The 27,724-nt window shown below is 41.7% G+C and overlaps 1 protein-coding gene across 1 annotated transcript; it reads right to left on the bottom strand.

The window, feature by feature from the left end:
• Positions 1-1,427: 1,427 nt before the first annotated feature.
• On the bottom strand, positions 1,428-27,260 carry KBTBD12 (kelch repeat and BTB domain containing 12). Its single transcript, XM_006091301.3, has 7 exons — positions 27,206-27,260; positions 21,838-23,019; positions 17,529-17,799; positions 16,078-16,228; positions 5,685-5,882; positions 2,956-3,138; positions 1,428-1,615 (listed from the first exon to the last, which is right to left on the bottom strand). Exons 2-6 carry the CDS (start codon positions 22,905-22,907, stop codon positions 2,957-2,959), a joined length of 1,872 nt encoding a protein of 623 aa, XP_006091363.1. The 5' UTR covers positions 22,908-23,019; positions 27,206-27,260; the 3' UTR covers positions 1,428-1,615; position 2,956.
• Positions 27,261-27,724: the final 464 nt, after the last annotated feature.

The following is a 27,724-nucleotide window of genomic DNA, read 5'->3' as shown; positions in this document are numbered from 1 at the left end:
TGAAGCCATGCTGCTGAGGCATACAGGCCAGATCGTTGGTATGGCATCTGAGGGCTTCTGTGATTGGCCTCATCTCCTTCGCTTGCCATCCTCCTGTGCTTCAACCGTCCCGCAAATGGGACCACCTCCTGGCCCTCATCTGCCTCAGACATCCTGGCCCCTGGCCTTGCTCCTGATGCTCTGCTGGCTGGTCATACCCCACTCTGGAGATGCTCAGCACATCCTGGGCACAGGAACCCCTTCTTCAAATGAAACTGACATGGATTTGCAATATGAAAAACAAGATGAAGGTGATCATTTATTGGTAAAATTTCGCAAGTTCAAATTCAAAGCATTTGCTCATTATAAAGTCAATCAGAGAGAACAATGATGCTTTCTTTAAGAACACACACTGAACGGGGGTGTGCTTGACAGCTGCAGTCTTCTCTCAGCCTCAGCATCCAGATCACTTCCCTTTTAGGTCCCATTGCTCAGTGTCAAACAATTCTGCTTCATAAAGAGAAGAACTAGCAAACAGCCAAAGTTTTCTAAGAGCCCTCCATGTGCTATTGGGATAGCATCCAGTTAATGTGAAAAAGGATCGATAGGAAAATGTTGTTTCAAAGATGAATCTCTACCAATATGTAACAACAGGAGGGCAGAAGTGTCTAGTTTTGAATTACAAATGTGAAAGTCAGTCAAGAAACACCAGGGTTTAAGAAAACGCTAATGCAAACCATTGTTTGTTTCAGCATGCCATATGGAGGAGCCAAAAGGCTGGGTCTGGGAAATTAAGAGCTATCTCAAACCACATCCACATCTCTCCCTAGAATCCCAAGGGATTGCACTGAAGCCCTGGGTTGTTCTGGGCACCATGCTTTGGGAAATGCTGAGTGCAACAGTAATGATAATAATAATAATGGCAGCTAATAAATGTTTACTGTTTTAGTATCTTACACACACCTTGGTCAGCGTTTTCTCACTCAATCCTCACATCAACCCTATAAGGCATTTTTCTTCCCATTCTGTATATGAGGAAAATAAGGCATTATTAGAAAGGTTATATTGCCCCAGATCACACAGCTAGCTAAGTAGCAGAGTTGGGACTAAAGCTTAGATCTGAAACCCAATGTATCTAGAAATGTGTCATGACACGCTAGCAAGGCCTCCTTGATCCAGGGAAATGTGACAGCTTCTATGTTTAAATAGGAGCAGGTGCAGGGGTCCCATTAAGAGGAGCTCCTCAACCATGAACACCACCAGCCAGTACAGCCCTTACTGGGAAGAACTGCTCTGCCTTTTTGGCGGGAAAAATAATCCATGGATTAGAAGACCCTCCATCAGGGAGAAGAATGAACTCATTTAACTCAGATTCCTGGAAATGCTCAGAGACCAAGCCCTCAGACTGAGAATTGCTACTCTGTGTGGGTCACCCAAAGACCTCTATGTGCCAGGCACTGCAGTGGGCTCTTGGGTACAACTGCAGACAGACAGACATGGCTCCTGCCCTGTCTAGCCCACTAGGGGACAACCTACCTTGGGTCTAACTGGCCCCCCCTTCATGGTGGCAGAAGTAGGCTTCCAACTGGCTCATATCCATGGACCCATCTCTCCTGCCTGGTTTAACAGCTAGAACCTGGGGACATGGAATAGAGGTCACAAAAGTCACACAACTCTATATCAGAGAAGAGCTATACTCATCTAAGAATGTCTGCCTGTGGCAAAGTTCTAGGGAATTTACTAACCACTCCTACTTAAGAGAGCCCGTGTAAGGTGAAACTTTGGAGAAGGTGTCAAAGATCAGGGATCAAAATGCATTCTTTGAATCTACTGTGCTTCCAGAAGTATAGAAGGTAAATAAAATAGATGGATTTCCCTGGTGTTGTTTAAATGTCATCCCCAAAATGTATTTCGAGAGTGGCTGTTTTCTAACTATGCTCAATTGTGGGCTGAAGCAGGAGGTTCCATCGTCCCCCTTCAACCTTGGGGACGATAGTGCAAAGACTGGGCCCAAGAGGGCAGCCGGCTGCCAAAGGAGTATGCTTCCTCTTCTTATTCCAGAGACTGGTCAGTGCCTGGGTTGGGTGGTGTAGGCCAGGTGTGTTCAGCCAGGACCAGCCTGTGGAAGGCCTTGTGTGTCTGAGAACTAGTCAAGGGCAGCTTGGGTAGGTCCAATCCAGGAACCTCTGTACCAACCCAAGAGCGGACCATGGCTACAGAACCCTGTATCTCCTTCACTGGCTCAGACCCAGCCCAGGGTGGAATTTCTCTGCTCACTGTGGTTGGCTTGAGTGTCTGGGCTCTTAGGAACTTGTAGTCAGTCCACTGCTAGCCCTTTTTTGGACAATGTTTCTGTAGCAGAAGAGTATTCTGCATGAGAATAGACAGTTTTTATAAGACTGAAGCCAGAACAGAGTACAAAGATATGTCTTCCTTCACATCACTATTTTGAGATCATTTCCCTGCTTAGAGACTAGGTCCAAAGTCCTTGGTCTTCCAAATGTTGGTCATTTAGCTATGATCTACCTTTCTAGCCTTTATAGCAAAGGCAGTGGTCCAGGCAACCTGGCCCAGCTCTGGCCTTCACTCAGATATCTGTGATCTTGCTATCAAATTGCACACATGGGACTGCTTCCTCCTCATCCTCCAAGGCTCTGATGAAGGCCTGCTTCTTGGCAATGCTGTCCTTGAGTCCCCAGCAGAGTGAGATTCCTCTACCCCCTGCACTTCTGTGGCTCTCACCCTGTACTCCTCTTGTGACATCACCACATTCAGTCTTTGTAATGTCTTGTCCACCCTAACCAAGTGGGGTCCCTGAGGGTGGACTCTGCACACTCCCCCTCACAGTGTCCAGCACAAGCTGCTTTGCACATGGGCCACTATGCATGCAAAGCACATGTATGGATGCCCATGAGCTCTCTCCATTCCTAAGGTCTCCTTTGCAGACATAACTGAAGGTTCTATAGCAATGCTGACCTCAGTGGTCCTTGCCTTCTTCCACCAAATCTGAAGGCGGGGGGATGAGGTCTCGAGGATTCATTCTGGCCACCAGGCAGACATCATAGTTGTCATGCATGAGGACATTGACGGCTACCACATTCCACTGATTTTCCCATGGGTCCAACTCCAATATTTCTTTGGAGATAATCTCATGGCGATCTGAAAAACAGCAAAGTGGGAAGATAAAATATTATAGGGGTATTAAATTCAGAGTTCATAATCACTGATTAAATAACTTTCTCTAAAAGACCAAAAATTAACAAAAAAACAATCAAGGTACAAATAGAAGACACAATTTTCCTGACATTTAAGGAACTATGAAAGGCCAAGTTACAACTGACATTAAAAATTTATTCAAGATGCACAGATTGTCTAAAGTTGAAAGGATGTTCCACTGTTATGTTAATGATTTATTGATGCTGTGGGCAAGAGACGAAACTGTTCTATTTCTACACCTGTGAAAGGAGGTATAGCTGGAGTCATATGACCTGTGGGAGTCATTGACCTCCTTGAGCTTATGTTTTCTTTCTTTTTTAAAATAAAATATTTTTATTGATTTCAGAGAGGAAGGGGGTGGGGAGAGAGAGAGAGAGAGAGAGAGAGAGAGAGAGAGAGAGAGAGAAACATCAATGATGAGAATCATTGATCGGCTGCCTCCTGCACACCCCCTCTGGGGATCGAGCCCACAATCCGGGCATGTGCCCTTGACTGGAATCGAACCTGGGACCCTTCAGTCCACAGACTGACGCTCTATCCATTGAGCAAAACTGGCTAAGGCTCTTCTATCAATTTTTAGTGTATACATTTTGAGTCTGTTATTAGGTAAATATAAATTGTTATAATTTATAAATTTATCAGGAATACAAGATGGCAGCAGAGTAAGTGTAAGTTACAACCACCTCCTCCCAAAACCTAACTGGAATTGTACTAAATTATAGAACAATCAACTTGAAGACTAGCTGAACTAAGTCTCATAACCAAGGATTTACAGAAGAAGCCAAATCGGGGCTGATAGGAAGGGCAGAGGTGTGAAAAGGGCTGGCCCCACTCACAAGTATGGTAGCTGAGAATCCAGAGGGATAGCTCAGCTGCAAAGGTCCCCCCTGAGCCCACACCGGTTCCCGTGCCAGGAGCACCAGCGCTGGGAAGAAGAGCCCACATAACACCTGGCTGTGAACATCAGTGGGGATTCTGTCCGCCAGAGAAAGACCCAAGTCTGCTAGAAACCCAGTCACCCTCTTGAAGGTCCAGCACACAAAATCTCATTTGCAGTCACTCACCCTGGGCTCCAAGAGAGGGAGGGTGGCTCAGAGTGGACTGTAGTCATGCAAGGAGAGATTGGATTGTGTGGCTCTGGGGAGAGAGCTGAAGGGACAGCCACCAGGCTCCCTGACTGAACCCCTCTCTCACACTGCCCACAGACTCCGTTTTTCCTGAGTCCAGCACTCCCTCCATAGGCATCAGACGAAGGAAGTGCACTAGCCCCACCCTCCTGACTCCCTGTCATCCTGCTCTGCTGAGCTCACACTCTGCAGAGGAGTCAGCTGGCTATGGCCAGCCTGAGTCCATGATGCAGACTATCTAGGAAAGTTCTTGAAAAGGTCCAGGCAGAACTGGGGAGAGACTGAGTTATGTAGCTTTAGGGAGAGAGCCATTTCCCCCTCACATGCTCTCCCTTCACACAGCCAAATCTTGGTCTGTTAGAACATAATGAACTTTGCTGACCTCATCCTGATGATTCCTTAAGACCTTGTCCCACCATAAAGGTCACCAGGCACCTGGCAGGTGGCAGCTGGCATTGGTGTCCCTATGATTTTTGTTGAGTGGCCTCAGACCCAGCACCGGCATCGAGTTTGAGTCTGTATCGATCTGGTGAACACCACTTGCCACTACCTGGTGACTCACTGAGAACCAATCTCAAACAATGCATGTGCTACCCGAAGCTCTGCCAAAAGCTCTCACTGGCAGCTGGCAGGCAAAAGCGGATCTGGGGGTGCCCTGGGCCTTTTGCTGATGGGCCTCCAGGCTTGGAGCTGGTGGAAGCCAGACTTATTACACGGGTTGGCCTCTCCCCCACACACCCAGGCACAGCAGAGACAGCCACAAACTGTGACCACTTTGTAGCTCCAAACAGCTAGCCCGGCGCCTGTTACAGGCAGTGCCTGCCATTAGCCAAGCAAGTACTGGCGAGGTTGTGGAGGAAAGGCAATCCCGATACCCTGTTGGTGGGAATGCAGACTGGTGCAGCCACTGTGCAAAACAGTATGGAGTTTCCTCATCAAGTGAAAAATGGAACTGCCTTTTGACCCAATGATCCCACTTATGGGACTATATCCTAAGAATCCCAAAACACCAATCAGAAAGAATATATCCACTCCTATATTCATAGCAGTGTTATATATAATAGCCAAGATCTGGAAACAGCCCAAGTGCCCATCAGTACATGAGTGGATTAAAAAAAAAAAAAAAAAGCTGTAGAACATTTACACAATGAAATACTACGTGGCTGTTAAAAAGATGGAACTCTTACCCTTTGTGACATCATGGATGGACTTGGAGATAATTACGCTAAGCGAAATAAGCCAATCAGAGAAAGACAAATACCATATGATCTCACTAATATGTGGATTATTCTTTGATGACTGGGTCAGTTAAGAAGCTCAGTCAATAACACAGGTTATAAAACATTAAAAATATATCAATACCTGCTCCATGGAATCCCCCGCAGACATAGAGCTTCCCGTCCACTGCTCCGGCATTGGTAGAATTGGTTCGAAGAGAAAGCATGGCACTTGGCATAGGTGGGCCCTCTCTCCAGAAGTTCCCGTCAGGGTTATATATCTCCACCACATCAAGGCACTTTCGAACCTGGCCCTTGTCTCGACCCACGCAGCCAATACCACCTATAGAGAATGATACAGAGAAATGAGTTAACTAAGAACAAACACTTTATTGTGGATAGCACTCCCTTCCTGCTATGGTTTGTATCAGAGATTTGTGGGCCTTTGAAATTTCTCTTTCTTGCTTGGTGTTACTTCTAAGCAATAGTGATGTCAACTAGGTATTCCATAGCCAAATTTAATGTCATTTTTATTCATAGTGTTCCATCTGCTTGTTCTTATGCATGAGGCTGATTATATTGCAGGCTTTATATCCTACAATATCCAACACTGGTTGACACAATGAGCACTCCCTTTAGAATAAGAACTCCAGTCCAGCTGGTGTGCTTAGTGGTTGAGCATCAACCTATGAACCAGGAGGTCATGGTTCCATTCCTGGTTGGCGCACATGCCCAGGTTATTGGCTTCATGCAGGAGGCAGGCAATCAATGATTCTCTCTCACCATTGATGCTTCTATCTCTCTCTCCCTCTCCCTTCCTCTCTGAAATCAATAAAAATATATTTTATAAAAAGAATAAGAACTCCAGGTTGGAATGTGAGGGTAACTTGACTGACATCTGCCTCCCTGTTGATCATTAGCAATGATTTCACCAACCTTGCAGGCTAGGGATGTGTCCTTTCCATTCCTCATCATTGCAAGCCTTTTCTTTCCTCTCTTCTTAAGTTTCATGAATTCTTCCCCATTAGGAAAGGGCCATTATTTGGTAAACTTAAGGTTTGGTGTAAAAGGAAGGTCCAAATCCAAACGCCCAGTGTATCTTCCACTTTTGGAGGATACAGTTCATTAAAAAGATATTTACTAATTGCCTAATATAAGCAAGGCAATGTGCTAAGAGGTAAGGAGTTTAGAAAGATGAATAAGGCTTATTTCTTGACACTAAGAAATTAATGGGCTGTCACTTCTTTTATCTACAAACCGTTAACAATTACACATACTACCCATTTAATAGAGTTGCTGTGAAGAATAAATTTTTAAAAAGAAAACAAATAAATGCAAAGTATAAACACCATGCAGAAGTATGATACATGTTCATTAAATAATAGCTACTAATATTGTTATTACTCCCCTCACATGACATCATTTGGTATGAAGGTCTTTGTTTTTATTCAATTAGAATTTATATATTATTAGTAGGAACTCATTCAAATAATGTTTTATTTTACAAACGTTATCATTTATGATATTATTAATAAATAAAAAAGAAAATACTAAACAAAGAAATCAATGGGCCTGAAAGAGCCATGTATGCAAATAAATGGAGGCTATCATGGCAGGTACCTTAAAAGAGATACAATTAGACTCAGAAGTCCAGAGGCTATAACAAGTAACAGAAATGGCATGTGCATAAGTATGACTTTAAGTACAACCCTCTATGAAATAAGTACTTGTGTAAGAATTTCCAATAGACTGTAATAATAATACAAGTTTGTAGGCGATCTTTTTTGTTCTCTCCTCCAAAGTCCCACAGTGAAAGCTCTTAAATGTCAGGACCATATTTCCTGACCTGAAATATAGCTCCTGAGACAAATAAATTCCTTGGAAGGAGAGACACTCCTGTACTTGCAGACACTCTTCTCATCAGTGACCTCATTCCATGCATACCCAATTACCTGATATTCCTGATCTGCATGATCAATTCAAAAGACTTTAAAGGGGTCTGGCTATTTTTGTTCAGTGGTTAGAGCATCAGCTCATGGAACAAGGGGTTGCAGGTTCAATTCTCAGTCTAGGGTAGGGGTGGGCAACCCCTGGCACACGTGCCAAACATGGCACGCCAGTAACTTTTGCTGGCACACGAAACCCTCTCTTATAATCTTCCATTTACAATTTTTTTCTTAATATCGACTTTTATATTTTTCAGATAAATTCAGTGTAGGTGCATCTTAGATAAATAAATAATTTTACATAACAAGTTATCTTAAAGACCATAGACATGGATTGACGAGAGAGGTGAAGAGCAATTTCAATAGTGTCGAAAACAAACTATTGAGGACTTGGAATGCCATTCCAGAAAATTTTTCCTGTTTAAAAAACTTTGCAACAGCGTTACTCTCCATGTTTTCATCCACATACGCTTGTGAATCTTTGTTCTCAGTGATGAATTTTGTTAAGTCTCATAATAGGAGTAGCCTGACGGATGAAAGTCGTAGCTCGTGCATATCTCTGAAGGTCACGAAATATAAACCTGATGTAAAATCTCTGTCATCAGTGATGCAGCAGCAAAAGTCCCACTGATAATATCAAACAGAGTCATAAAGTTTTCTGTTGGACTATCAGTGTACATGTATACATTAAAAAATAAATGTATTTCCCATCATCATATACTGTGTTTTTGTCGCTTGAATGAATTTATTATTTCTTCAAGGTTCTTCACATACGTACACCTTAAGAGATATCAAGTAGGCATAACATGTTCTCAAAAAATTAGGGTTGGCACGCAGGAGAATTTTGAGTCAGAGATTTTGCTGGTTTTGGCACGCACTCACAAAAAGGTTGCCCACCCCTGGTCTAGGGTATGTATCTGGGTTGCAGGAGCCCCACCCTTGTTGGGGTGTGTGCAGGAGGCAACCAATGGATGTGTCTCTTACAATGATGTTTCTCTCTCTCTCTCTCTCTCTCTCTCTCTCTCTCTCTCTCTCTCTCCTCCTCCTCCTCCTCCTCCCTCCTTCCCTTCCACTCTAAGAAAATCAATGGGAGAAAAATATCCTCAGGTGAGGATTAACAACAACAACAAAATGGCTTTAAAGTGCTGGCCTCAGGTTAAACTAGCTCTTTCCTGTAGGGAGGGCCCTAGAAGAGTCCTTGGTGCTTGGCTGTGTTGTTTGCTGCAATATCAAAACCAAAACTAAGAACTGCCCTGATCTCATGGCACTTACTGAACACTGTTACTTAAGACCTTTTATCTATCATTGCACTAGTCTGATGGTATTTGCATCATCATCTGTGTTTTTTATCTTTCTTCAGTACTGCATCCTCAGGACCTAGTACAATGTCTGACACATGTGTGTCTGGAACAAATGAAGGAGAAACTTAACTTTTCCTATGCTTTCTCAGTCTGTCCAAGTGGATGTATTTGTAAGCTCATTCAAGTCAAAGGCCGCTTTTTACACATCTTGGATTTCACAGTGCCTGCCACACAGTGCTCAATGAACCCACGGCTGCTGGGAACAGCTTGTTTCCGCCATGGTTGGGACGTGTGCCAGGCATAAGCGGTGATGGAAGAGGACTTTGGAGGAAATCTTTTTTTTCTCTTTGCTGATGGAGGGTGGCCTGTTTCCTATCTCAATATGACTTTAGGGACGGAGGCTACCAACTCAGGAAGCTTTTAGCTACTTTCTCTCTTATCTTGCTGGATAAATAATTTAGCGCATTACAGTGCCAAGTCTGAGCCGCAGTGTTTCCAAGGAAGGGACATGCTTTCCTCAGTGAACTGCAGAGCTCTGCTCTTCATATTATAGCCACCGCAGAAGTATAAGTAAACAGGTGCAATGAAAGTTACTGGCAGTTAGGCCACAAACATTGAGCACCAACATTCTGAATGTAATCAGAAGCTTCACATAAAAGCCCATTAGAAAAGCTCCCCCAACATAATGCATACAAAGAATGGGTATTCATCTCTTGGTTTTTTGATAATTAGAATGCTTGTTACTTTATTTTTCTGTTACAGAGTGTATTTAAATATGTCAGCCCTTACTCTACAAAACCAACCTTTTAAATATGTGCCTTCTTTTTTAATACTCACCTGAGGATATGTTTTTATTGATTTTTAGAGAGAGGAAGGGAGAGAGAGAGAGAGAGACTTCAATCAGTTGCCTCCCATATACACCTCGACTGGGATCAAACCTATGTATGTACCCTGACCGGTAATTGAACCTGCAACCTTTTGGTGTATGGAACTATGTTCCAATCAACTGAGCCACTCAGCCAGGGCTAAATATGTGCCCTTTTTATTTGGTTGGTAGATGGTTCTCATGCTCTACTCGAGGGCAACATGGGCTTACAGGGCGTTCTGTCCTTGTTCTGACCATTAATACCCAAACACATTCTCCCTTGCACTTGGATGTAATTCCACAGTCAAGTACACTTTCAGCAAGATGATTAACAGCAGACTTAATGAGCTTAAACTGGAGGTGAATCCTGATTAGATAAACAATCAAATAAAAGCATGATCTCTATTAATAAGCCAGCATCAGCACTACAAGAGAACTCTCTTGATGAGAAGAATCCTAGGGTAGGATCAGCACATCTTTAGAATTTTAATGAGGTACCTCCATATCTTTAATTTATCTGTTATCAGAACCTGAGCCTGACTTTATCCCAGAACAGAGAAATGAATAGAAATTACCTTTTAAAGTCATACCCAAATGGACTTCAAATGCAAAATGTATACCTTAGTGTTTTCCTGGTGTGTGTGATGGGTTACGGAAGAGAATATGCCTCCTCCTTATCATTTCTACGGAGATAAAGACCAGCTCTTCTTGTGTTTGGCTATTTTAGAGTCTTCCCCTTCTGTGGGGTGTGGGAGGAGATCTCTCCCCATGCAAAACCTGGCAGGGGAGCTGGCTGAGGGCAGGGGGGGCGCTGTGCTTTTCTGACGTCTCCAAGGACTTGCCACCCACTGTGCCTTGAATACCATGGTGCTGCTTTGATGCCCTCTGACTGGAGGGTTGCTTTAGGTGACAGCTCACCCTATTCTCCCCTGGGCTGCATCCAAAAGAGGAGCGGGATTTTGTAATCATTCTGACAGGCTTACATTGCTAAATATGCTTTAGAAACAAGGTTTAGAAAATATATTTACTGTTGTAGGCTCCCATGTGTCACAGAAAAAGCATGCAGGCTTTTTGGAAACAGACAGACCCTGGTTCATATGCCTGTGTCACCACTTGCTCACTGGACAATGTTGGGCAATATAATTTCTCTAAGCCTCAATGCTCTCATCTATAAGTTGGGGAATAATAATACCAATTTCATAAATTGTTGCAAAGATTAATTAGTTAATTGTGTGTAAGAAACATGCCTCTGATTCATCTTCATAGAAAAGAAACAAAAACAAAACACAAAAAGAAAAGGAAAGAAGAGAAAAGAAAAGAAAAGAAACAGCACGGGCCAGGTGGTTACTGAATTTCCCCAGAGCAAACAGGATGTGGGGGGTGGGAAGTGGGTATGAGAGCTGTGCATGGGGCCCATAGCACACTTTCCAGAAAGATTCCCCTAAAGTCCGTGGTCGGCAAACTGCGGCTCGAGAGCCACATGCGGCTCTTTGGCCCCTTGAGTGTGGCTCTTCCTAAGCCTTAGGAGTACCCTAATTAAGTTAATAATATAGTTTAAAACTAATTAAGTTAATAATATAGTTTAAAACTAATTAAGTTAATAATATAGTTTAAAACTACCTATATAGTTTAAGTTTAAAAATTTTGGCTCTCAAAAGAAATTTCAATCGTTGTACTGTTGATATTTGGCTCTGTTGACTAATGAGTTTGCCGACCACTGATCTAGAGGAGTCTCAACTGGGCTGACTGGGCACTTCAAGTCTCTGCCACGTATCTGTTCCATGCCAGTAGGCTACCTCAGGAATGTCCTCATGGAGATGACAGAAACACAAGAAAGAGCAAGGCCTCTCGAGTTGTAGACTTAGAAGCACCATACTTGCACTTCTGCTTCATTCTATTACCCAAAGCCAGGCACATGGTCAAGTCCAGAGACAGAGGCAGAGGACACTTCAAACTTAAATGCGCAAGGGGGTGGATGCAGAGAGGGTAAAAGATCATTCAACCCATCAGCAAGACCTATCAATTCTACCTTAGAAACACTTTCCAAACCTGTCCAATACTCCTTCTATCTTATTGCTACCACCACTTCAGTTCACCATGATCTCTCTTACCTATCACCACCTGACTGCTCTGTCCAAATCTTTCTTGTCTATTCCTTCTCAGACCATTCTCAATGCAGCAACGAGAATAAACTTAAAAAGAAAACCTGCTCTGACTACTCATTTAATTAAGTCTGCCAAATGGTTTCCTATTGTTCTCAGGATAAAGGTGAAAATCCTGACTAAGGCCTGAATTGTTTTCAATTTTCAATTGAGGGGTTATGTTAAAGCAAATAGGTGAACCTGGTGAAAGGGAGAAAGAGAGTGAGGAGGGAGTGTGGGAAAGAGAGGCTTTATAATGACTTCCATGTGAGGACAGCCTGGGACCCCTTTCTCCAACCTCATCTCCTTCCATCCTTTCTTTCACTTTATGGTTGGAACACATCATAATTCCCCAACTTGTACACTATTTCAAGCCTCTGGGGTCTTACTTGGACTGCTCTGTGTCCAAGTGGAGTTCTTTATCCCTCCTTTTGGTACAGATTCAAAACCCTCTGCCTTTCTCCTTTCCTTCTTCTAGGGAAAAAGAAGAGAGGAGAGGAGTGCAGATTGGTTTGGGTCAGTGGATAGAGCGCTGGCGAGGGAGAGGACGAGGGAGAGGACGAGGACATTTTTAGCAAAGGCTAAATACGTTAGTAACAATGTACCTACCTATATAGTTTAAGTTTAAAAAATTTGGCTCTCAAAAGAAATTTCAATCATTGTACTGTTGATATTTGGCTCTGTTGACTAATGAGTTTGCCGACCACTGGCCTAAACAAAGGGAGGTGGAGATCTCAGCTAGAAAGGTCTCAGACCAAAGTTTTAATGGCCCAATGGAAGATAGCAAGACCTAGGCGAAGTGTGAGGAAACAGGTGATCTCATAGGATGCAGCCAATGAGGAACCGGAGGAGGGACTAAATAAATAGGCTATGTTCCCCGCCCCACGTGTGTGCCTTACCCTGATGCCGGCTCTCAAGAATGTTATTAAAAGTCTCATTTTCGCCATTTCTGTTTCCCAGTCCGTCATTTGAAATTTGGACAGGTGAGCCATTTCTCACACTATGTAAAGGTGGAGAAGGGTAAGGAAGAGCTTACAATTGCTGGATACCTATTCACAAGTATCACTATAAGAATTTTATTTATTCTCAAGTACTGCATATAAGCAAAATGGCTAGCATATAGTAGATACTCAATAATGTTAATTCGCTCTCCTTCACATTCTAGCATGTTGCGTAAGTAAATAAGTGTTTACTGATGTTGCCGAAATCTTACCTTGCTGACTCTCAGTTTAATGATTTGCTGTGTCTATAATTGATGACTTACTGATCAACTTTCTCTCAAGGTTGGATAGAAGGTCAAAGGGCTAATAAGCTGAGCCTTCCTTTCAGCCTTCGAGTGGGGAGAAAAGCTCCCTGCCTGTGACGCAGAGGAACGCATTCAGTTATAAACAGGCGAGAGAGGTAGGAGTGGTCAGGTGCCATCATACGAGGTAGAAAGGGACTTGGCATTCTGTCAGCTTCCAGGAGTGAAGCTGGCCCACACTTCTGAGGGGCTGGGCACTTTTTGACGCGCATGTCAAATACAGCCTATTCACGGCTAATATAATGCTTGTGACCATTTCGTTCTCACTTGAGTTTTCTATTCTCTGACTTTTTTCTACTCGCATCTTGGAGCCTACGTCCCTAAAAGACATGAACCTCGCTTCTTGTCCCGTTCTTAGTCTAACACAGGGTTCTTGGGTATTTTCAGGACAGCATTGAAAGCGGGCTCATTGCTTGCTTTTTACAAATTCTGGGTCTGCCAGGCAATGCTAATCTGTACACAGGTGTCTTGGGCTCACAGAGCCTGGGCTGATGGTCCTCACTGGCATTCAGGCCATTCTCTTCACCTGCTCACCCTTTACTGTCTTTTGCCAGTTTTTTCTCTCCGGGCTAAGGAAAAAACACGACCGTCTCTCTGCATTTTGTTTGCTCCTCAAAAGAGATGATCATGAAAATCAAATAAAAGAACTAACAGGGAAGACCAAGTTCCATTTGTTAAAGCTTGACTATGCTTGGTTTTGGAGGGAAAATCAAATGTTTGAAGCGTCTACATTTCCACTGGAATTGAAAATACATTTCAAATGAAAATATAGCACTCAGCACTGAGTCCTGTGTACCAGATAAGCTGCAATTACAAAATTTCTGTCCCATCTGGTTCTGAATAACTCCTGGGCTTTTTGTGTTGACCTAGTATTGGGCCTCAGTGAGTTTCAATGTGCAAGTCAAGTCTGGGCCTTACTCTGTCAGTTCTTCCAAACCCTTTTCTTTTCAATATGTTTTTATTGATTTTTAGAGAGAGAAGAAGGGAACGGGAGAGAGAGAAACATCAATGAGAGAGGGAGACATCAATAGGCTGCCTCCTACATGACCCCTACTGGGGATTGAGCCTATAACCTTTCTGAAATCAATTTAAAAAACCAACAACTTTTAAAAAGCCATGCATTTTTAGAAAAGAAACACTGCCTTTAATTAAAGTGCCACCTTTCACACTAGCAAATAAAATCTTCTTGATCAGTCACTAGAATTAGAGTCATTAGAATTTTCACCTTTGATTTGTTCTTTATATTCTCACCTCACCAGTCTTCCTAAGACATTCTTTAATCATCTTGCTTCTGTAGTTTCTCATTGATTTCTATTATCCTCTTAATTCTTTATCCACAAGCCTTGAAAACCTGGTTCTCAGTTCTCCTCTCTATCTCTCACAGCTACCTGCCCCTGTGGGCTCATTTTCTCACTCTCCTTTCATCCTCTACTCTTACCACCTTCATTCTTACCTCCAAACTTCTGCTTTTGCCATTCTCCCTACTTATTCTTTCCTGCCCTTCCTCATTACCTCCTTTCCTAGAGCACACTCTTTTCTCCATTTCACCTACCCAAAACTTTCAGGCCCTTTAAAATCTACTTCCTTTCATTCATTCAGTGGACATTTGTTCATGCCATAAAGTATAACCTCCAAAAAGATGTCTTTCCTCAGATAATTTACCAAAAGACACAATATCATTTTTAATCCACATCTAGCTTAGTTGTGACTCTACATCAGGGGGAAATCTCACTTTGGTTCAATTGATACATTACTTTTACCCCACTTTTGACTACCTCTAAATTTAACATAATTAGTAGATGAGCCCTTCACTCCCTTGAGTTATACATCCTAGGCAATTTATCCTAGTTTAAATATTGTTTCTCTGGGCCTATGACACAGCATATGGTTGTAACCAAGTAACAAATATATATCCAGAAGAAAAGATTATAATTACAAATGAGTCTCATAACTGAGATAGTTATAAATTATGTTACATAATGTTTTCATTCTTAAAATCGTAAAACTATTAATATTTGAGCACATTAATTATTTTGCCTCTTGCTGTGCAGACACATCCAAGAAATAATGGCTTCTCTTAAGGAAAACAAACAAAAAACCCCAAAACTATTCAAATGCTTGGTTTTTTCTTTGTCATCTTCTCGCTATCCTTCTCTTCCCTAAGTTTTGTCCACTTGGCCATCAGTGCAGATAGAACAAAATAAAGAATTGGCATAGTTTTCCCCAGTCCAGTCAGCCTCCTTACCTCAGTTTAATTCTTTCCCATACTTATGGGGGAAGGGAGAGAAGGTGAAAGAGGATGATGTTAGGAAAATGGGATGTGCTTAGAAGAGCAAAGGGCTTAATAATAAAAAAGGGAAAAAAAAACAACAACAAAAAACAAGCAGGAAGAATAGGGGAAATATATTGATGTTCTAGGATTGTTTGTGGGAATGAACCAGTCTTTCCCCAACCCCTACTAGCTAGTATAAGACCACACATATTCAAGCAATAAGAAAAAATGCATTCAGATAAAAATTATTTTATAACATCTCTACAGAAATTAGGTAGGTGAGGCAAATGAAGAAGATTGGCCTCCTGTGGCCTTGTCTTACTTATGGTGGCTTTCTCTTCTATTAGCACAGATAATCACATTTGGTTGCAAAAACTTACATTTCATCAGTTAAAGGTAGCCAAAGTCATTCCCATTTCAAAATATTTCTCCTGGTAGTATATATAAGGATGTATCACTAAGAGTCTTACATTCCAAGGGACTTAAAAATTCCATAAAAAATAATTTTGCATTCAATAAGTCAGTGGATTTTCATTTAATATTATCTGACTGTGCTCTAGAAAACAAGAAATAAAAGAAAAATGTTGGCTAGATAGGTACACATTTGAATTGGAATGCAAGAGGAAGGGAGAATATTTTGTTTTAACTGAGGCAAACTGCTGAGGGGAAAAAAAGCAATTATACTCGTTTAGCAATGTGCTTCTTCTTACCTAAGACATAAATCTCACTGTTGACTACAGCTGTACTGAATCGGTACTTAGAGTACTTCATGGGCGCCCGCTCTGTCCATTGATCTTGGCTGGGGTCATACTGAAACAGTTTGTTGCTTAATCGATCAGGTTCTTCATCAGGAAGATCCATCTGCATGAGATATGACAACCAATATAATAATACACCATTTAAAGATCTCTGTGAGTACATAAATGCAATTAATCTAATCAAATAGCCAAAGAGACAGAGGTTAAATAGTTATGAAGAAACTTAATTACAGATAACTTGTCAGGTATCAGCTGTGATTAAACCTGTACGTCTTTTTGATACAGAGCATGAAATTTAAAATGTAAAGTTTAAGTTTTTAAAATGAGCATGATATTCTATATACGTGGCAAAGGCCAAGCTGATGAAATAAATGCAAAGCATCAGTTTTATCATGAAGCAAATATGGAGAAATAAGAAATTATATAGGCAAAAATAAATTCAATTATGTTATGTGGGTGGACGAGGAGTTAGTACGATTAATTTCTATTAGAAAGACTAGATGGCCAGGGTAAAAGGCAGCTGGAGGGATACGCTACTCCTGTGAGAGCTCCAAGGCACCGCGAGGAACACCCAAGAGAAGATAAAGGACCGCACTGCGGTCACACTCGATTGACTTTTCAATTTTGGCTTGCCAACATTCCATGGGCCTTCAATACAAATAGTATTCTGATTGCTCTATCTGCTGATGCCCAGCTAAGGCATATAGTGTTTAAAATCACAATATACTTTGTGGAAATGAGCATCCTGGTTTCCCTCTGAGAGTAAGAATTTTAAATGTGGAAAAGACCTTAAAAAAGTTCTTGCCTCGTGTCACACAGCAGTTACGCAGATAGTCCTGGGATGAGGACTCAGCTTCTCTGCCTCCTCCTTAGATGCTCCCTACAGATAATCCCTCAACATAAGCGTCTTTCATTATTAGCAAGATGGGAAGCAGCATGAGGAATACAGCATGAGCCCCGCCAGCATGGCTCAGTGGCTGAGCGTTGATCTATTAACCAGGAGGTCACGGTTTGATTCCCAGTTAGGGCACATGCCTGGGTTGCGGGCTCGATCCCCAGTGTGGGACGTGCAGAAGGCAGCCAATCAATGATTCTTTCTCATCATTGATGTTTCTATCTCTCCCTCTCCTTTCCTCTCTGAAATCAATACAAATATATTTTAAAAAAAGAATACAGCATGAATACTGAATGAAGTCATGTCTCTGAATAACACACTTTAAAAATTCACTCTCCTAAACTGCTTTAACGCTTAAAATCTTAAGTTTAGTATTCTAGAAAATAAAAAATATTTTATAAAAAATGTAAGTCATACTCCTTTAGTATTCAACAACCACAACATTTTCCAACACAGCAGCCAGACTCAGCACAGCCATGCCACTTAGGCACATAGGAAATGTCGTAACCTGAGGGGTCCAGCCTCCAATCACATACAGTCTGTTGTTCACTGTCACTACAGCATGACAGGCCAATGGCAGTGGAAGGGGGGACACCCTTTTCCAACTGTCCCGTTCTACAGAGTACTTATCGACACAGTTTGTGATGAGATACTGGTTTTTAATTTTCATCTGTCCTCCTATAACATAGAGGTCATTACGGACACTGCCCAGAGCATAGAGCTCTCGAAATTCAGCTGTGCATAACTTTTCCCAAAACCGGTTTCCTCGATCATGATACCTGTCAATTAACAGAGAGAGGCATCAGGATTAGAGTCAACATGAAAACAACTTATCCAAGAAACACACTTAAGTTTCTTTTCCAACTAAAATAATATGATTTATTTCTTCGAATTGGAAAGGGAAAAAGAATCAATATAAGATAGTGATACAGGCTTTTTTTTTTTTCAAGGACTGATGAGCAAAATATAATGTGCATAGAAACAACCACACCAACCTGCAGAATTTTAGGAAAAGTAATATATTGAAAAAGTACAGATTACCCAGGACTAGCGTTCATTTCCTAAGTCTGGGGAAGAAAATCAAGAACAATAGGAGGCCTAGCCAGTTTGGCTCAGTGGGTAGAGTGTAGGCCTGCAGACTGAAGGATCACAGGTTCTATTCTGGTCAAGGGCACCTACCTCGGTTGTAGGCTCAACACCCAGCCCTAGTGGGGGAGCGTGCGAGAGGCAACCAGTCGATGTGTGTCTCTCTCACATCGATGTTTCTCATTTTCTCTGTCTCTCCCCTCCCTTCCACTCTCTCAAAAAATCAATGGAAAAATATCTCCTGGTGAGGATTAACACACATACAATAGGAAAGTCTTTCAGCAAATCATTTGTAACTTTGCCATAAGAGAATAAGAAGTAAAAATAAACACAAAAAAGTCTCTTCTGTGGAATAGACGTTTCAGTTTAATACTACTTTAAAGAAATAAGTTTTTGAGCAGAAAATCTGAAAATATCTCCATTCAATGACTTCTAATGAGATGATGTAGGATGTGTAGACTTTAAAGATTGTTCTCGCGGTTCTAATTGGCTTAGAACAGCATCAAGAGCTCCTGTGGGTGTATGGAAATCCGCCTGCAGGCGTCTGTTGGGCATTTAACATCTATTTTAATCCCCTAGATATGATAATTTCAGTAATTTCTTCCATGAATAATTAAGTCAGCCTGAGAAAGATCTTGGGAGATAGGGACATTAGGATATATGATCTCTCAATACCTCCAGAAGTCCAACACGTTAACTGATGATCTGTGTGTGCGTGTGTGTGCGTGTGTGTGTGTGTGTGTGTGTGTGTGTGTATCATGCCTCTTGATAGTGGTAAGTCCATCTTGATTTGGGACAGTCTAAGAAGGACAAAAGTACTTATGGGGACAGTAGTACTTATGGGGACAGTGGGATAACATATGTGATATTAGATCTGTCCTAGAAAATCCAGAATGTATTCAAAGCTAAAACAAAACAAAACAACGAAAAAGGTAAAATGTAGAAAATAGGAAAAAAAGTTATTCTGTTTGGAAACAAAGGAAAAGTTATATGTGTGTGTTCTATATGGAGTACAATTTTAACGTATGGACTACTGATTTTGCGTCAAATATTGACATTTGATCATATTTATAGGAGTTTTTCTCAATTGTTTTAGGTCAACTCTTTCATTCTTCCCCAGAGATGACTTTTCACTTTAAGCTTGACAGATAAGTTGGAAGCTTATGCTCCTTTCTTAGAGGGTATGACTGGCTTGTCCAAACTGAGCACAGACATTTATCAAGCCTCACGACAGCTGTCTTTTATGAAATTCTAGGTAGGAAACCAGAGCCCCTAGCATCACAGGTGAATCACTATTTTATTTTATTATTTTTAATATACTTTTTATTGTTGGTAGTATTACAGATATCTCCTTCCCCCCTTCCCTTACACCCCTCCCCCTGACTATTTTAAATTGTACTGGATTTTATAAGAAAAAGGAGGGCTACTGAAGTAAAGCCAATGAATGAATATACACAAAGAACTAAAAAATGCATTTTGGTTTACTGAGACATGATTCAAGAAAACAGGGCAAGAATGAAATACATCCCATGAAGGTTGGGATGTACATGTTTGCTGGGCAACTTGCTAATCTTATTTTTAACATTTTGAACTGAAAATGGAGAGAGAAAATACCCAGATAAAACTGTAAAGTTTGGGAGCATTGAGATCTTGCTTCCCAGCAATTATCAGTTTGGGCTCAAATAAAATCATAAAAATTAAAAAAAAAACACTAAAATTTATTAAGAAAAATGGGTAAGACATAAAGAAAATAATAGTGACAAAACATTCAGTGTTCTCAGAGGTTGACAGTCTAAAAACAATACACAACCTCAGCTGTATATCGAAGTATGGGAAATAAGTAAAGGAGATGGAAAGGTATACATTTTTGAAAAGAAATGACTGACTAGAGTATGAATCTGCTTCCTTTTCTAGTCAAAAAGAAATATATCTGCATGAAAATTATGAACAATGGAGTACAAACAAATTGAAGCGCATCTGGACAAAAATAAAAGGGATGAGAAACAGGGATAATATAGCAGGAATATCCCACAATTGATTTCTCATACATTTCACAAAATTGGCACTAAAGTGACCTTCAGTAGTGCTGTAAGATTTTAACTATCCAGACAACTGCTGAAAGTATCATTTAAGCCCAAAGCAGTGCTTCTGACAATTTCATTATTGAAGGAAATGAAGGGGGTAACTGATATTTTTACCCCAATTCTGACCAATGTGGAGGAACTGGTTGGTGATGGGAACCTGGTTGAGTTCAAGACAGATAGATAAGATAGACATATGCCGTAAGAAAGGAAGCAGGCTTTCAAAAAAGTTAAGAGTAAGATGTTTGAGGATCAAAACAGAAACACATTTTGATAGGCTTGGACATTTATTAAAAGAACATATGTATATATGCATAACCCATGGACACAGATAATAGTGTGGGGAAGGCCTGGGGTGGAGCTGGGGCTGGGCAAAGGGGGCATCTGTAATACTGTCAACAATACATTTAAAAAAGTTCCGAGGGCGGTTTTGTGGACTATCTTGATCAGGAAGAAAAGGAGCCATTTAAAGGACCTGAGGCACTTTTAGCAAGAGGCTCTCAAGTGGAAAGAAGTGCATCTTACCAAGACCAAATAATACAAGTGGCCTGGATCTATGAGACTCATGCTGGGGAAGCCAGAGCTTCCTCTTCTTGTAGGGACTGATATCCTGGCTCTTTAGTGGTGACCTGGTAATTCTGAAGAAGGCTGCCCCTTCTGCTCTGTGACATGCTCTGCCACGAGGGGCATAGGTCCAGGTCATTTATCCAGGGCTCTGCATTCCCTCCCCTCTCTCTACTAGGGAGGAATGAAACACATCTCCAAAGGATGAATGTGAAAAAGGAACAGGTCTATAGCTGGAAACATTGAGTGCTAAGAGGCGACAGAAAGATAGCAGACCTCTTAATTCTTTCTTTGTCGAAACTTCACTGTCCAGAAGCATTACTTTCTGATGAAAAAGTCTTAACAAACCCTGGTAAGAGAGTACTGAGAGGAGAAAGATATTGAAGGAGAGCTTTACTGTCTAGTATGTATTCTATGTGCATATTTATTACTTACCCAGTTAGATGTAAGAACTGAATACTCACTGGATACTTGCCGAATGAATAGTAAACAAATGTACGTGTCCTCACATACAAGACCTAGGGGATATGCTACTTCTTAGCAGACATTCTTGTTCCTCTTACAGTTCTAGGGTGGAAGCACTCTTACTTAGGCTACAAACATTTTATACTGTCGGAGGTTTAGGGAAGATCCACAAATTAAGGATACAGAATGGAAAGTGACATATAACTAGTAATTTTTGTTTGAGGAAAAAATTAGTACTCTGAAGCAGGAACTAAAATAAATCCGTTCAAAGGAGTCAGTAGAAATTCATTTTTCTTCTGGTTAAAAGTTATATCAAGCTCTTCAAAAACAAACTATATTGATAAATAAGGAAAGAATGAAAATATACAATGGAATCACAACATACATTTAACTTATGCAAATTCAACTATATGTTTTTAATAAATGGAGAGAAAAAGTTTTTTTTAAGTATGGGTGATTTAATTATGAGTTTTACATATATGTAAAATGTATAATTACAGGATAATTTTGACTACATGATATTTAAGATGTGATCATTCTTTCAGTAGTATTTTCTGTCACTGTTGCTAATGTCAAAGCAAGATAATGAAAACAAACATAAATATAGTGCTAGATACAAACCTATAGATTTCAACATTCTTGTTCTTTTGTCTGGAGAGTTTAGAGGCACTTGCTTCTCCAGCCACAATTACAGCATTGTTTTCCATGACAACACCAGTGCACACAGTTCCTAAACCCTCCCCATACTTGGGGGAGGAGATAAAGTAGGTCTTCCGTGATGCAGGGTCATAACAAAAGCTGGCATCCCCATAGTTCCTACGTCTGGACTTGATTCCTGAAGAATTATTGCCAATGCAAAGCAAAAGACTAGTCGTCTCCATGCCGTAGCGAAGGTTTAGAGGGTGTTGTTGGGGTGTCTTGAAGGCTTTGAATGTGTTTTGAATGATGTCAATGCAATTGGCATCACATAGAAGCATCGTGTTCCTCTTTAGGGCTTGTCTTAAGAAAGAAGGATTTATAAGCTCCAATCTGACTTGCTTCAAAAGCTCAACAAGATGCTCTTTGCGCAATTCTTGGTTATGATTTACCCACCTCAGAACTAAGTCCAGAATGCTCTCCTCTCTGGAAATGTTAAGGTCATCTGATTTAATAAGCGTCAGAAACTGGTGCACTTCAAGTTCGAGTATCTCTTCATGTAAGCTCACCTCCGCAAAGTGCTGATATAAATATTTCTTCGATTGATCAGATAAATCTTCAGCTCCAATCTGCTTTGCAAAATAATAGATACCTACACAGTTGAAGGCATCCATGTGGTCCATCATATATTTTTGACACACACTAAAGACTTCTTCCATCTGCATAAAGTAGGCAGCCATAGCTACAGTTTGTACATTGGAATTATTGATCTCCAATGATGCACTGTACATATAATTTAATATAACTGACACGCTTTCTGCTGTGATGTCATAGAGTACCACTTCTCTCTGAGTACATTCAATTAGTCCACAGGTGAACATGGCTTTGAAATAAGGACTAAAGGCAGCCAGGACCAATCTGTGGCAAGGAAATCTCTCTCCTTCTGCTATGAGTACTACATCGACCATTTCTGCTAATTCTTTCATGTGCTTAATTTTATTCAGTAAATTCAAGCTATGTTGGCATTTTTCTTTCCCCTCAAGTCTGAACTCCATGATACACTCTCCCGTGTTTCTAAGTAAGTCGTCTTTAAATTTAGCTTGATTCTTGAGGGGCTATTTGCATGTCTGATTACTCACAAAGCAACAGAGATGTCTTTTAACATTCCTGAGGGAAAGAAAAAGAAGCAGTTTTCCTCTAAGAAAAAAGTCTCTATAATATTAAAAATGCAGCATTAGTTCGAAGAAGCATTTATAAATAAATATTATTCATTCCAAACAGAATAGTTTAACTTTAAGATATCTACTTTTTCATACCTAAACATAATGTCAATTGTATAAACAGTAAATTTGTATTTTCCTAACCAGCAGCAGAGACTTTTCTAGGGGGCCTGGCAAGTCCTCCCTCCCATGGTGAATAAAGACAGAAGCGATAAGATGGGCACATTTTGCAGTTCCACTTCCAGTTACCAAATACAGCTGCCCTCCCTGCAGGCAGCGGGTACAGAGCAGTGGTTCTCAGCCTCCTGGCCCTTTAAATACAGTTCCTCATGTTGTGACCCAACCATAAAATTATTTTCGTTGCTACTTCATAACTGTAATGTTGCTGCTGTTATGAATCATAATGTAAATATCTGATATGCAGGATGGTCTTAGGCGACCCCTGTGAAAGGGTCGTTTGACCGCCAAAGGGGTCGCGACCCTGGTACAGAGGCATGAGGTAACATTCTCTCTGACGAGATGCAACATCACCTGAAATGTTATGTGCATCTCCCCAAAATGCACCCAAATGTTAACATGGCCACTTCACAGAGTCACAACAGGGGCCATGGAGTACGGCATAAGGAAAAAAGAAAAGTCCCCTAAAGTTCTGCTCAAAACGTTGCTGTGGGGCAAACCATTCAATACAGATGCCTTGGAAAGCACAACCCAATATCTGCTGACTTGAGACTTCACAACACCCGAAACTTACATCTAAATCACCCTAAACTTAGAAAAGGCAAAAAGTCATTAGGTTTCTCTCTCCTCCCTCCTTACTCAGCGTTTCTTTGTTCCCTTTTTTTATAGTAGCAGAGACGGCATCATTTCTCAACTTAAAGGGCACTCGTCTAATGAAAAGTCTCGCGAAGCTAGATGTCTCATCTTCATCTTCCCCAGGGAAATGGAAACAGCTGTTTCAAGGAAGTGACTGCGCAGATTTGATTTATGAAGGAGATTCCTCGAGTCAGTAACCTTAACGTGAGGAGGGGATCTTAAATATCTGTCGTCCTTCCTAGTTCGTACTTGGCTGTAAGTTGCATGCAGTAAGAATAAACATTCATGGCAGAAAAGTCAGTACTAAGAGGTTAAGAAAGAAGGGGAGGTGATAATTTCAACAACGGGAACACAACATTTGCAGCTGTGAATTTTATACATTTTCTAAATCTCTGTGATCCTGGAAAGAGTTAGAAATCTCACGTGTCTCAATAAGGCATGGCATTATTTTCAGTGCGAAATTAAAGTTCTTTTCAGGAAACAAGTGTTAAGCATGATAGGAATGTTTAATTATATAATGGCAACTATAAGACCTATAAAAAGGAATTATAACAACTAGCCAGAATCTGTATACTTGAAATAGGAATAAAACCCTTCTTGCCAGATTTTCTGGCATTGATAGCTCAGTTTTATTTCATTAGGAGCTTAAGACTTTATTTGCAAGGATTTGCAGATTAAAAGCGTCATTATATTTCTGAACTCTTCTATAACACCTTATGACTAGCCTAAATCATATTATGTAGGCTACATTATACATAAGAACATCAATCAACTTTACAGATAACAGTTGTTACTTTAAGTTGAAAAGCATAAAAGCTTTCTTATAAGAAAATACATATTTAAACATTTTTAGTATGGCATTGATGTACAAGACTCCCTCAGAGGATATCAACATTAACAGTGCTGGAAGCCAAGTGCAGCTTCCAGAACGATCACTAGATCTAATATGCTGCAGGCAATTCAGACTCATAGTTCCTAAAGCGTTGATCTTGATGTCACTAGCACAGAAGTGAGTTGCCGAGGACCCAAATGATATGACTAAACCCCTAGTATTTCATATCTTTTTAAAAAAATGTTTTTATTGACTTCAGAGGGAGGAAGGGAGAGGGATAGAGAGAAACATCAATGATGAGAGAGAATCATTGATTGGCTGCCTCCTGCACACTCCCCCCCAACCCCCCACCGGGATCGAGCCCAAAACCCAGGCATGTGCCCTGACCGGGAATTGAACTATAATCGCAATAGGTGACCTGGTCCATAGGTCAATGCTCAATCACTGAGCCACACCAGCTGGGTGGATTGCATATCTTTAAGGCAGGAACCAAACCATCCTTGTCAAACATTTTGAAATAGGGCTATTTTAATAAAAACACAGATGGCATTAGTTTCAAAGAGAGGTTAAGAATAGAACAATAACTAGCACACTTCCTGCTTGTTTTCTTATAAACACATTATACATAATATCGTATAAACGACTTTATAGTGGACAATGTTGGGTTTCCCCCAGCATCCAACTTGCCTGCATTTGGTGAAATTGGGGTGGGATTGACTCCCATCTCCCTCACCATTGTGACTGGTTCAGGGATGGGTGTAAGATCTGAGATTGGCCTAATCAGAGTGTAGTTCAGGTCTCTGGTTCAACAGCTGGGGGTGTCCATGTGCTATGTAGATGAGAGGTCTGGAACTGCTACAGCCATATTGTCATAAGCCAGTACCGGGGCAATATGGGGAAGAAGCAGCGAATCCAGAACAATGGAGTTTGAAACATGCCTTATATCTGTATTTTTCAGTTTTGAGGGACGAGCCATTCCCTTTATTGTTTAAGCTAGTTTGAACTGATATTGCTGTTATTGGCACTCAAGAGTCCTTATGAGTATATGTGGTAAATGTAAAAATATCAAGAAAAGGTTGAGTAAGGTACTTGCAACTATAATTTTATAAATTTCCACTTCTGTTATATTATTATACTTTCTATTATTACACTGTTAAGTAAAAGAACCATAGAAACCTCTACTTATCATCATTTCTCCTTAATAGAAGGCAACAACACTAAGACACTCTTCTGTGTTTACCTCTTTTCATTAAATGGCCACATTACACAGGTGCAAGAACTGAGTCTTGAACCCAATTCTATCTGACTCCAGGCAGGGCACATGACTGGGTTGTGCTCAATCCCTGATAGGGGGCATGCTATGTCTATGTTCCACTCTCACAACGATGCTTCTCTTACTCTCTCCCTCCCCCTTCCTCTCTGAAAATCAATAAAAATATTTTTAGCCCTAGCTGGTTTGGCTCAGTGGATAGAGCGTCGGCCTGCAGACTGAAGGGTCCCGGGTTCGATTCTGGTTAGGGCACATGCCTGGGTTGCAGGCTCGATTCCCAGTAGGGAGCATGCAGGAGGCAGCCAATCAATGATTCTCTCTCATTATTGATGCTTCTATCTCTCTCTCCCTCTCTCTTCCTCTCTGAAATCCACAAAAATATATTTAAAACAACAACAACAAAATATATATATATATATATATTTTTTTTTTAACAAAATATATTTTTAACAAAGAGAAAATAATGGACAATATGGCAACAGGGGGCCCTTAATTCCCATGGCAACTACAATGTGCAGGACTTGAGTAGCCAGTTGCTGCCTCTCAGGTGCACATCTAATCACGTTGCACTACCCTAAATGCACTCTGAGTCTCCCACTGGTATGGACAAATGCCTGATTCATTTAATAGGAATAGTCATCCCCACACTGGGCGTTTAATAAAGGCCAGGAGATAAGACAGGCTTCTTTCTTCTTTCCTTGAGGAGTCCACAGTGTTTTGCATTCTCACCGTGCTTTATACTTTTTAAAGAGCTTAAAGATGCTTTATAGCTCATTAGTTCTGCTAAAGAATCCCGGGGTGGGGGGGCGGGGGAGGGATGCACGGCAATTATATTCGTGGCTTTAAAGTTAAGAGAGTTGCCCGGGGATACTTCGATGTTTATTGAAAAATTTTCAAGTGCCAGGCACTCTTCAGGGTTCTAGCAAGACAACCTGGAACAGAGGGAGGCTTGCTTCTACCTTTCTGGAGCTTACAGTCTAGTAAGGGAGGCAAGCGATCAAGCAGTTAGTAGTCCAGAGAATGACAGACCATGAAGGCTACCAAACTGCATAATGTGACAGGAAGGGGAAGAGAGCCCGGCTGGGCGGAGGTGGTCTCGGGGAGGAGGCCTCTGCTGAGCTGGGCCCTGCTGGCCAGAGCTGGCCCAGGGCAACGCAAGGGAAGCGCTACACCAAGACAGGGCTCTAGGCGCCCCGTGTCCCGCACTCTCCTACTTACGCGGTGCTGCCCCTGCTTGGGGTTTGGCCCCCTGGCTCCCTCCGCAGAGGCCGCCCGGTGGCTGTCAGGACGCTCCGGAGTCTGGAGGGCGCGGGCCGAGGGCGCTGGCGGCTGGCGACGGGCCGATGGACCGGCACCGCCTAATATGGGCCTGTGCGGCCGCGGAATAAATAGGCCGCTCAGGATGGGCATGGGACCAGGTAGGCGCCCTGCCGAGGGCAGAGGAGGAGGGAGGGCGCAGGCAGGGCCTCTGAGGTGACAGCTGCCGGCCTCCGAGCCCGGAGGCGGGGACCACGCCCCCAAGTCCGGGGGGCGGCTCTGCGCCCTCGGAGGGCTCCCCACCCCCCACCCGGACTCTCCAGCTCCCCAGGCCGCTCTGCTGCGGGTCACCCACGTGCCAGGGCCACTGAAGATCCGCCAGGAGGGGCCGAGGACACATTTCTAAAGAGAACCTGGAAGTCAGATTTTTAAAAATGACAAATCTATCCGTTTAATCTGTAAAAAAGAAAGAACTCTTAC

This window comes from Myotis lucifugus, unplaced genomic scaffold (genome assembly GCF_000147115.1).
Source record: "Myotis lucifugus unplaced genomic scaffold, Myoluc2.0 scaffold_90, whole genome shotgun sequence".
Taxonomy (NCBI): Eukaryota; Metazoa; Chordata; class Mammalia; order Chiroptera; family Vespertilionidae; genus Myotis; species Myotis lucifugus.
This window is presented reverse-complemented; position numbering and strand designations above follow the sequence as displayed.

Excerpts from the sequence above, each read along its gene's own strand:
- KBTBD12 (XM_006091301.3), bottom strand. The coding sequence starts at position 22,907 with ATGGAGTTCAGACTTGAGGGGAAAGAAAAATGCCAACATAGCTTGAAT. Across the intron at positions 16,229-17,528 it reads TTGGAGGCTGGACCCCTCAG|ATGGATCTTCCTGATGAAGA; the intron begins GTTACGACATTT and ends TATCTCATGCAG. Across the intron at positions 5,883-16,077 it reads CAGTGAGATTTATGTCTTAG|GTGGTATTGGCTGCGTGGGT; the intron begins GTAAGAAGAAGC and ends CATTCTCTATAG.